The 12,494-nt window shown below is 37.3% G+C and overlaps 1 protein-coding gene across 1 annotated transcript in view; it reads right to left on the bottom strand.

Annotated features, from left to right (window-relative positions):
• PKN2 (protein kinase N2) overlaps positions 1–12,494 on the bottom strand; it is a 150,570-nt gene that overhangs the window by 24,553 nt on the left and 113,523 nt on the right. The window contains exons 9-10 of the mRNA XM_008157786.3: positions 3,202–3,345; positions 2,819–2,894 (exon numbers count right to left, since the gene is read on the bottom strand). Coding sequence (XP_008156008.1) covers positions 2,819–2,894; positions 3,202–3,345 — 220 coding nt within the window. The remainder of the gene's footprint in view (positions 1–2,818; positions 2,895–3,201; positions 3,346–12,494) is intronic.

Below are 12,494 nucleotides of genomic sequence, written 5' to 3'. Positions count from 1 at the left end.
CCTTGGGGGTAGGTGGGAGGAAAGTAATTGAAAACCTCTTGCCCCACCCTGTGGAGTTTCTGACGCCCATTAAGAGACTGAAAATAACAATCAACCTGCAGACAGAGGCAAGTCTCTGGAGGTTCTGAGTCTTTGCCCCACCCAGTTAGAAAACTTCTCACCCCTTCCTGAGATGGATAGCCTAAGGCTAAATCAAGACTGAATACCAATCAGACTGCAGACAGAGGCCTGTCTCTGGAGGCTTTGAATCTTTGCCTGATCTAATCCAGGCCTGGGGCAAGGAAAAGCAGACATTGGTGCATATCTTGGTCCTTTCCAAAGGAACCCAGCCCCACCAGAGGAAGCCACAACCTGTGGATTGTTGATAGCTCCAGACAGGTACTCAGGGCCAGTCACAAACAGCGTCTGACATTTTCTTGCACTAGTGATTGGGAGTCATAACAGATCTACCTAATACACAGACACAAACCTAAACAGGCAGCTAAAATGGAGAGACAAAATAACAAGCCCCAAATGAGAGAACAAGAGAATTCTCCAGAAGAAGTGCTAAATGAAATAGAGATAAGAAATTTATCAGATATAGAGTTCAGAATAATGACTGCAAAGATGCTCAACAGCATGAGTACAGATATAGTAACTATGAAAAAAGACCAGTCAGAAATAAAGAATGACAGCACTAATAAAGAACACAATGGAAGTCATAGCCACAGCGATCAGGCAAGAAGAAGAAATAACAAGAAAGTAAAACTCTCATTATTCGCAGATGACATGATATTGTACATAGAAAACCCTAAAGATTCCATAAAAAAATTACTAGATTTAAAAAAAGAATTTGGCAATGTAGCAGGGTACAAAATTAACACCCAGATGTTGATGGCTTTTTTTATACACCACTAATGAATTCTCCAAAAGAGAAACTAAACAAACAATCGCATTTACCAGTGCAACAACAACAAAAAAATTAAGATACTTAGGAATAAACTTAACCAAGGAGATAAAAGACCTGTACTCCAAAAACTACAAGATGTTGAAGAAAGAGACAGGGGAAGATATAAACAAGTGGAAGAATATATTATGTTCATGGATTGGTAGAATTAACATCATTAAAATGTTCATACTATCCAAAGCAATCTATAGATTCAATACAATCCCTATTAAAATACCAAGAGCGTATTTCACAGATCTAGAAAAAACTCTCCAAAATTTATATGGAACCAAAAAAGACCCCAAATAGCTGCAGCAATCTTGAGAAAGAAGAACTAAGTTGGAGGGATTAAATACCAGATATCAAGTTATACTACAAAGCTACCATAATCAAAACAACCTGGTACTAGCACAAGAACAGGCACATAGATCAATGGAACAGAACAGAAAACCCAGAAATCGACCCAAGCCATTATGCTCAATTAATATTTGACAAAGGAGGCAAGAACATACAATGGAGTCAAGAGAGTCTCTTCAATAAATGGTGTTGGGAAAACTGAACAGATACAGGCAAAAAAATGAAACTAGACCACCAACTTACACCATACACAAGAATAAACTCAAAATGGATAAAAGACTTAAATGTAAGTTGTGAAATAATAAAAATAGAAGAAACCATAGGCAGCAAAATCTCAGACATCTCTCATAGCAATATGTTTACCGATACATCTACTAGGGCAAAGGAAACTAAAGAGAAAATAAACAAATGGGACTACATCAAAATAAAAAGCTTCTTCACAGCGAAAGAAACCACCAACAAAATGAAAAGGGAGCCCACTGTAAGGAAGAACATGTCTGGCAATGATACATCTGATAAAGGGTCAATATCCAAAATATATAAGGAGCTCATACAACTTAACAAAAGGAAGATAAACAATCCAATTTAAAAATGGGGAAAGGACCTAGACACTTCTCGAAAGTTGACATATAGAAGGCCACGAGACATGAAAAAATGCTCAAGGTCACTGATCATCAGAGAGATGCAAATTAAAATGACAATGGGGTATTACTCACACCTGTCAGAATGGCTACCATCAACAAATCAACAGATGACAAATGCTGGCAAGGATGTGGAGAAAAGGGAACCCTAGTATACTACTGGTAGGAATGCAGACTGGTGCAGCTATTATGGAAACAGTATGGAGTTTCCTCAAAAAATTAAAAATGGAACTGCCATTTGACCTAGTATTCTCATTTCTAGCAATATATCCTAAGAAAACCGAAACACCAATCAGAAAGAATGTATGCACCCCTATGTTCATAGCAGCACAATTTACAACAGCTAAGATCTGGAAACAGTCCAAGTGCCCATCAGTAGATGAACTGATAAAAAAGCTGTGGTACATTTATACCATGGAATACTATGCAGCAGTAAAAAAGAAGGATCTCTTACCCTTTGAGATAGCATGGAGGGACCTGGACAGTATTATGCTAAGTGAAATAAGCCAGTCAGAGAAAGACAAGTATAACATGATCTCACTCATATGTGGAATCTACTGAACAAAATAAACTGATGAACAAAATAGACACAGAGACACAGAAGCATGAAATAGACTGGAATCTCAGAGGGAAGGTAGGGGTGGGTGGGTGAGTGGGTGGGAAGAGATCAACCAAAGAACTTGTATGCATATGTATATACCCCACTGACACAGACAATAGGGTAGTGATGGCCTGGGGTGGAGAGCAGGACAAACTAGAAGGGGTTAATGGGGGAGAAAAGGAGACATATAATACTCTCAACAATAAAGATTTTTAAAAAAGAAAAAAAAGTATGCAGATTTTCTTTACTTCAGGAAACACCAAAACACTTAGTATTTGATTTCTTAGTAATTACCTTGCTGTTTTGAAAAAATTTTCTTTTGTCGTTGGAGTTTTGGTCTTCTTTCAATGACTGGATTAAAAAAGGTAACCTACAGTGAAGAAAATTTAAGTTAATATGAATATAGCACTGGATTTATGGTCATGAAATTCACTACACTACTAAGTTTTGAAAACTTAAGAGAACCTTAGATATAACGTAGTCCAACCCCCTCTGAGTAAACAAATTAGAGGATAAATTATTTGTCTTAAGATAATATACCTTTTCAGTGGCAAAGCTGAGCCAAGATTTCAAGTTGTCTGTTGTTCAGCCCAATATTCTTTCTACTTCTACATCATGCTGTCTACATATATAATTTCAATTGCAGTTATGCACATTTAATAAAATACATTTATTACCTCTGCAAACAAAGTACCCTGTGGTTCCAAATAGAGACACATGCCATGCCGTTGGTTGTCTAAAAAATCTTCTAACCTCAGAAATTTTACAGCACACAGAGATCGCCAATCACGCCAATAAACTGAAATTTCCAGTTCACGTGACTAGGATAATAAAAAATAAAAAAATAAAAAGAAAGAAAGAAAACAGAGAAGACATCATTGGACACACACTTGAGTAAAATATCAAAAAAAGTATAAAATATAGATACAATAAACAAAAATTACACACACATGATTGCACTATTTTAAAGAGTGCTTTTCAATGTTTCTCTCACATAGTATTTTAATAAACGTATACATTTTCATTCAAAGGAAGAAATTTATATTCTGACAGTCTCCAGCTAAGATATTCCTTTTATATAAAGAATATACAACTGGGAACAACTAATATAAATGAATGACTACAGAAACTCTTTCCAATCTTACAGCTTCAATCTTTCAGATTTTCCTCCTCCATCTGGCATCCCTTGATGTGCTATTGCTAAAAGACCTCAGTGCTCGCCTCAAAGAAAATTTTCAAATCATATTTCCTGTATCAATGCTGAGTCAGAGAGAGGTTCTGGAGAGTATTTATTCTGCACTTACAGTGTGCCACACACTGTGCCAAGCATTTAAAGAATATTAGGTCCCTTAACGTTCAAAGAATACCATCAAATAATAGGACCAATAATAGCAAGGGCCTCTTGTAGGTAGGGAGAAAAAGGGAAATTCAGACTAAGTTTTATAAAAAAAGATGTTCAATTATCACAACATAAAAAAAAAAAAAAGGCAATAAGTTGAATGTCCCCAAAACAGGGGCAAATATATTATAACACATCCATATGAGAGAATACTCTGTAGTCATCTATATATATAAAAGCCTAAGCAACCGGCCAACCGTTCGATTGGTAGCTATGATGCGCACTGACCACCAGGGGGCAGACGCTCAATGCACAGACATGGAAACATAGAACAGACGGATGGATCTCAGAGGGAAGGGGGAGGGCGGGAAGAGATTAACCAAAAATCTTATATGCTACTAGAGGCCCGGTGCACAGGTTTGTGCACCGGTGAGGTCCCTCGGCCTGGCCTGCAGAGATTGGACTGAAACCGGCAATCCGACATCCTCCGAGGGGTCCCAGATTGCGAGAGGGAGCAGGCCAGGCCAAGGGACCCCACCGGTGCACAAATCCATGCACCAGGCCTCTAGTTAAAAATAATGCATGGGGAAATGTATTTAAGGTTTTAACAATTACTAAACGTACTTGAAGAGCACAGTTTATAAGTTTGGGAATCAAATCGTAAAATGACATCTACATATATGCTATACACACATTTTAATTATAAAGCACCAGACTTTCCTATTATTTTGTTTTTCCAGGATTTTGTACACCATCCACAAAAAGAGATAAATGTTTTGCCCTTTAGGCTCTACAAAGTATTAAATTACTTCTTTCAAAGAATAACTTTAAATTTATGAAATTATACATCTTATGTAAGTTGTTAGTATACACAATAAAATATCTTTTGACTTTAAATAATAAGTTGATGCAAATGAATACAAAAAACACTTATAAAAAAAGAACATGAAAAAAAATGATTCAAGACACAATGTGCCAGAGAGTCTCAGCACCAAACAGAAAAAGGACTGGAAAAAGATACCTATGGCAGTGAATATGTGAGCCCAGCCTCCTACCTCATTTTTTCTCTCTGACACATATTACTATGGGAGAGAAGAAGTATGAATAGAGTATAATTATTTTAAGATAAGCAAATGGTATTTAAAAGCAGTGTGTGAATGCTGTAATATTCTATTCAAGTTAAAGATTTACATATTTGGAAACAGTTATTTTGGGAAATAAACAGAAGAAATAATTAAACCAGGGATTGGTAATTTAGACTGCATTGCTTTAGGTTAGAGAAGGAGAGACCTCCTTTTCCCTGTCTTCTCTATATTAGGGAGAAGGGCTTGTGATGGTTCAGGCAGATGGGGAGGCATATAGATGCTGGGTATGGAATTAGTACTTTTGACTCATTTCTCTATCCTCTGTCTCTTTATTCCATGCTTCAAACTGAAGTATACTAGAAGTTCTTAGATTTGGGATGGAAGGACATATCAAAGCCTTAGGCTAGCTTTCCTGGAATTCTGCATTGAGGTATTACATATAAAGCTCTTCAAATTTTGTTACTTTACATTGTTCCCTGTGAGTATTCTTCTGTCTACAATTTAAGGGGATGGTAGCTATGCTCTAGAACAGATTAAGATATTTTATGTCAGAAATCATAACACTGTTTCATGAAACCTCAATCCTACTTTAATCCCTAATATCCAACCATATCCCTATGTGATTTGGATAGGGAAAGCAGGGATACAGTATCAAAGCAAAGTAGTTTCTATATAAAGTAGAGACCAGATGCACGAAGATTTGTGCAAGAATGGGACTTCCTTCCCCTGGCTGCCGGCACCGCCTTCGCTCTGGCCGGAGCTGCCTTTCTGCCTTCCCATGCTGCCCAGAGGCCTGGAGTGGTGCATCTCGCCCCCTAGTGCCTGTGTATGCAAATTAACCCACCATCTTTGCTGGGTTAATTTGCATACTCACTCCTGATTGGCTGGTGGGCATTGCGAAGGTACGGTCAATTAGTGTAGATAGATGCTACTAACTTTTATTGAATTTAAACTGCAAGTGTGACTGCTCATTTGCAGGCAATTTTCCAGAAGCAGGTCAGTTTTATAAAGCAAGGGCATGTTTGTAGATAATGTCAAATTCTAAGAGTAACAAAGTGCTAAATGTAGTGAAATAATCAAAATAGCTGAGTAGTGTGATTTGAGCTAAGGACTGGCAAACTGTCCCAACTTAGTGTTTCATTTTGTCTTTTAATGAATTTAAACACAGGACAAAAGAGAACACAGGACAAAAGAGAAAACTTGGTAGACCTATTAAATCTGTATGGTTTGTCTAAAGCCTCTGCAAGGTCAAAAAGTAAATAAAAAGAGACATTGAATCAGTCATAAGTGTATGTGAGGAAAGAGGGCAACACTTTAAAACATATGTTGCAATTAAAAAAACACACAACAGTACACATCTAGCATAAAAAGAACTGAAGCACAAAGAAGGCAGGGGTTCCCAAACTCTTCCTGAGGAACTCTGGGGCAACAGAGATATTTTGACTTTTCAAAAGAAACACAGTGACATCTGCAGTACATCATAAGAAATAGTCAACATTAGAACATACCACATGCCTTTTGATGACATAGTATCTTTGCTAAACTGGGTTTTCAATCATTGATTTTTAGCACATGAAAAATCAATGTGGAATAGGAGATAAGGCTGCAGTGTCCAATCTGATTCCTAGCTTTGAGAAATTATATCATATACAACCGGCAGATATATCCCATAAGTAAAGGTTATATATAGCAATAAAAATATTTAACGAGCACACTGAAATGATGTGATATATGTATACAGTTTAAAAGGATTCCTTTCATCTATTTAATTAACATGTACACCTCAAATATTTTATATATATTACATGAATATGTAAATACATATATTAAGGGAGATTATATTATATAGAAAAATATATATTTGGTGAGAACATTTAAGTTCTATTCTCTTAGAAAATTTCATTTATACAACAGTGTTATCAATTATAGTCACCATATTATACATTAAATGTTCAGAACTTATTTATTTTATAGCTGTAAGCTGTACCTTTTTACTAACCTCTCCCTACTTTCCAATCCCAGGTAAACACTTCCTACTCTCTGTTTTTGTTTTTTAAATATGTTTTTATTAATTTTAGAGAGAGAGGAAGGGAGAGAGATCAAGAGATAGAAACATTGATGAGAAAGAAACATCGATTGGCTGTCTCCTGCACACTCCTACTGGGGATCGAGCCCACAACCTGGGCATGTGCCCTGACTAGGAATCAAACTGGTGACTTCTTGGTTCATGGGTCAACCCTCAGACACTGAACCACACTGGCCAGGCTAGATGTAGATAACTTTTTATGTATCCTTCTAGGTACTTGTGTTCTCAAATCTGAGGGTTCATGTTTGTCATCAATTCTGAAAAATTCTAGGCCATTACTGCTTTGGACATGGACACTGCCCCATTCTCTCCATTCCCTCATTCTTAATACTACTTAGTATATTAATCATTCTCATTCTATCGTTTATGTCTCTTAGCCTCTTTTTTCATATTTTTCGTCTCTGTGTTGTACTCAGGTAATTTCATTAGCTATGTTTTCCACACCACTAACTACCTTCTGTTATTTAACCCATTCATTTGTTTTTCAATTTCATACGTTGTGTTTCCTATTTTTATACATTTTATTTAGTTCTCCTTCCCACCCAGCTTTAACAATTTATCAATTAACTAGAGGTCTGATGCATGAAGATTCATGCAAGAATGGGCCTTTCTTCCCCTGGCTGCCGGCACCGCCTTCACTCCGGCCGGAGCCGCCTTTCTGCCTTCCCATGCTGCCCAGTGGCCCAGAGTAGCCGGGGTCAGTGCAGAACGCCTGTGTCGAAGCCATGGCAACAACGCAAGCAGCCCGGCCCGCCCCCGGCCGCTCGGCACCTGCATATGCAAATTAACCAGCCATCTTTGTTGAGTTAATTTGCATACTCACTCCTGATTTGTTTGGTGAGCGTCGCGAAGGTACAATCTGCATCTTACTCTTTTATTAGTGTAGAGGGTAAATCATGCTTCATCACCACCTTTCCTTCAATTATTCTGAAGCATATCTCTGATATCTAGAATCGCATTTGATTTATTTTTTAAAGAATTCTGCCTTGTCTTCTTGGTTCATTACTCATTCTTTGCTCATGTTTTTATATTCTTCTATTATTTATTTAAATAGTTTAAACATTTATTTTACATTCTATAACTAATAATAGCATTATCTGTTGAGATTTTTTTTAAAATATATTTTATTGATTTTTTACAGAGAGGAAGGGAGAGAGAGTTAGAAACATCGATGAGAGAGAAACATTGATCAGCTGCCTCCTGCACACCCCCCACAGGGGATGTGCCCACAACCATGGTACATGCCCTTGACCAGAATCGAACCCGGGACCCTTCAGTCTGCAGGCCGAAGCTCTATCCACTGAGCCAAACCGGTTTCGGCTGTTGAGATTATTTTTGATACAAGCTCATCTATGGCAGAATACTTCCCTAAACTTCTGAAATAGAATTTAATAGTTTTTATTTTATCTAAAACTGTTTTGTTTTGTTTTGAACCTCTGATACTGTAAGTACGCTTATAGAAAGAACATTTCTGGCTCCTTTGTATTTCTCACAGTGCTAAATGCAGACCTTGCATATTAACCTTTTGCACTCGGATGTCGAGTGTGATGGTTATTGAATGTATCAATAATTTGAAATATAAAAAAATCCAAATAAGTTTCTATGAAAAGAAACTCCAGTTTTTTATTCTACTGCGGCGCTTTGTAAAATCTGGGGTATTTAAAAAATTAAATCCCGAGTAGAATAAAGGAATCGAGAAAAAAGCAAGCGAGTGCAAAGGGTTAAAGATCATAGAGGTAAAAAAAGCTAAAATGTCTGTCTATAGCAGGCGTCCTCAAACTACGGCCCGTGGGCCACATGCGGGTGTTTTTGCTGTTTTGTTTTTTAACTTCAAAATAAGATATGTGCAGTGTGCATAGGAATTTGTTCATAGTTTTTTTTAAACTATAGTCCGGCCCTCCAACGGTCTGAGGGACAGTGAACTGGCCCCCTGTTTAAAAAGTTTGAGGATCCCTGGTCTATAGTGTGTTTTAGAGCACTGACTTTCTAATAACAGTTGAGGCATGGAGAATTAAATCAAATTCAACTGTGTGGGGGAGGGTGGGAGTAGGTAAGAAAGCAAACATGTTCAAATTACAAGTCTCCTCAGATTCTAATGTGTGCCTATTTGAGAATCTATTTGGGAATCACTGTACCAATTAGAGGTGTCACTGTCCCTTGGATATGTTGAAGTGGGGGGGGAAAGTAACTGAGAAAAACTTTTAGTTTTTAAATTATTTCTACATAAAGTATTTTTATTCATACCATTAATACTTAATGAATACATATATTAAGTACTCTGATCGAGATACAAAGAAAAACAATTTATGGTCCTGTTTTCAAATAGTTCATAGTTTTGTTGGGGAGATAGAAAAGTAAATAAATTTGACAATAGAGACAAGAAGCACAATAACACAAAAGAGAGAGGTGACCATATTTGTTCCCCTAAGGGTAAGCTAGTAGAAAAAATCAGAAAAAAAAAATCAGAATTACTCAAATTGGGTTTGATGAATCACAAGAGTAAAGGAGGGGAGGACACAGTAATCAAAGGGAAAGCATGTATAAAATTAAGCAAGCATATAGTATGTTATAGAGACAGGAAATAGTTTCATGTAGTTAGAACCGAGAATATACATAGAAATGATTTGGGAAATGATAGGTAGACAGGTCATAAATGGCTTTATAATCAATGACTTTGGTTTTCAACTTGCAAATTATAGGTTGCAACTAAAAAATTTTAAATCTAGAGGAATAGAGGTCAAATCAGATCAGGTAGTATGATAGTCAAACACAGGGGCTCTACAATCACGATTGCCTGGTGCTGCACACTCAGTAAATTCCCGTAGAACAAACAGGTTCAAATTTTATCTATATACCACTTGCTAGTTTTGAGACTTTGAGCAAGTTACATATCCTTTGTGGGCCTCAGTTTGCTCATCTGTAAAATATGTATTATTATAATATCAACTAGAGGCCCAGTGCATGATTAAATCATGCACGTGTAGGGTCCCCTAGGCCTAACCTGCCATCCAGGCCATATCCACTGCCCTGCAAAGCCTAGCATGCTCCGCAGACACTGCTGGCAGCCTGCTCCCCGCTTTTGATGGCAGGGGGTCCGCTGGTGCCAGAGCGGACACCCAGCTCCCCGCTTTTGATGGTCGGCGGCAGGATGTGGGCTTGCTGCTCTAGAGGCCCCTTCTGGCGCAGACGCTGACCCAATTGGCCCCCCCGAGTCCCGCCCCCCCGGCGCCTCCTGGCCAATCGTGGGCATAGCGAAGGTACGGTCAATTTGCATATTACTCTATTATTAGGTAGGATGCTCATCTGTAAAATATTATTATAATATCAATACTATATTGATATTATATTGAAAAGAGTTAAGCCCAGCCAGCGTGGCTCAATGGTTGAGCATTGACCTATGAACCAAGAGGTCACAGTTTGATTCCCAGTCAGGGCATATGCCCAGGTTGCGGGCCGGATCCCCAGTGTGGGGCATGCAGGAGGCAGCCGATCAATGATTGTCTCTCATCATTGATGTTTCTCTCTCTCTATCTCTCTGAAATCAATAAAAATATATTTAAAAAAGTTAAAACAAGCTAGCATATAGTCAATGTCCAGTAAATGTCAGCTATGATGATGCTGATGATGATATGCACTTAAGCAAATCTACCATGGCAGAAGGATAGAGTGTGAACAAAGAGAAAAGTTAGCCTACTATTATGAAGAACATAGGTTTTGGCTTCATATTGGCTTGGCTTTGGTGTCAGATGCTTGTGTTGATTCCCAAAGCTTTCTAGCTGTGTGGCCTGAAAAATGTTACTTAAAGTCAGTAATCCCAAAACAGTGATAATAACTGTACACATGTCATAAGATTACTGGGAGGATTACATGAAACATTATATGTAATGTGTCTTATTCATAAATAAGACACATTACATATATCTATTACAGAAGAAGTTTCAGTGCTAACTGGGGAGACAAAGAATCATGCCCCAAATGAAAGAAGAAGAGAAATCCTGAGAAACAGAACTAAGTGAAATGGAGGCAAGCCAGCTACCAGACGCAGAGTTCAAAACACTCATTATAATGATGCTCTAGGAACTTAGGAGAAGAATGGATGAACTCAGTGAGAACTTAAAGAGATAGTAAACATAAAAAAGGCCAAAGAAATCGTAAAAAAGAACCAGTAAGAAGTGAAGAATACAACATCTGAAATGAAGACTACACTAGGGGGATTCAACAGCAGGTTAGATAAAACAGAGAATAGAGTCAGTGAGTTGAAAGACAAAATAGAAAATACCCAATCAGAGCAGCAAAAAGAAAAAAAAATGTGAAAAATGAAGATAGTCTGAGGGACCACTGGGACAACATGATAACACCTGCATCATAGGGGTACAACAAGGAAAAGGGGAAAAAAAGTCCACAATAGGGGACTTTTAAAAAGAACAAATAATCTATTTAAAGAAATAATGACTGAAAACATCCCCAACCTGGTAAAGAAAACAGACAAGTCCAGGAAGCACAGAGTCCCATAGGAGATGAACCCAAAGAGACATATCATAATTAAAATGGCAAAGGTTAAAGACAAAGAGAATCTTGCTCTGGCTGGTGTGGCTCAGTTGGTTGGAGCATCATCCATACACCAAAAGGTGGTGGGTTCGATCCATGTTGGGGCATGTGTGGAAGGCAATCAATCAATGTTTCTCTCTCTCCCTTCCTCTCTATAAAAAACAAAAATACAAAAAAAAACCCCACAACAAATAAAAAATACCAAACAGCAACAAAAAGCAAACAAACAAACAAACAAATAAAAACAATTAAAGACAGAGAGATTTTAAAAACGCAAGAGAAAAACAGTTACCTAAAAGGATGTTCCCATAAGACCATCAGCTGATTTCTCAATGGAAACTTTTCAGGCCAGAAGGGACTGGCAGGAATTATTCAAAGTGATGAAAAGCAAGAACCTACAACCAAGACTACTCTACCCAGCAAGGCTAGCATTTAAATTGAAGGTAAAATAAAGAATGCCCAGAGAAGAAAAGATAAAGGAGTTTATTACCACCAAACTAGTATTATAAGAAATGTTATAGGGTCTTCTTTAAAAAGAAGAAAAAAAGGAACATAGTTATAAGAAATAAAGTGGCAATAAACACAAACCTCTCAATAATCACTTTAGATGTAAATAGCTAAAATGCACCAATCAAAAGACACAGCGTAGCTGAATCAATAAGAAAACATCACCCATATATATGCTGTCTACAAGAGACCCATCTCAGAACAAAAAGTAAAGAGACTAAAAGTAAATGGATGGAAAAAGATATTTTATGAAAATGGAAACAAAAACAAAACAAAACAGACTTTAAAACAAAGTCTATGATAAGAGCTAAAAATGGACATTATATAATGATAAAGGATCAACTGAAAAAAGGATATTACTCTTGTAAACAATCATGCACCCAATCTAAAAGCAACAAACATACA

This window comes from Eptesicus fuscus, chromosome 9 (genome assembly GCF_027574615.1).
Source record: "Eptesicus fuscus isolate TK198812 chromosome 9, DD_ASM_mEF_20220401, whole genome shotgun sequence".
NCBI classification, from domain to species: domain Eukaryota; kingdom Metazoa; phylum Chordata; class Mammalia; order Chiroptera; family Vespertilionidae; genus Eptesicus; species Eptesicus fuscus.
This window is presented reverse-complemented; position numbering and strand designations above follow the sequence as displayed.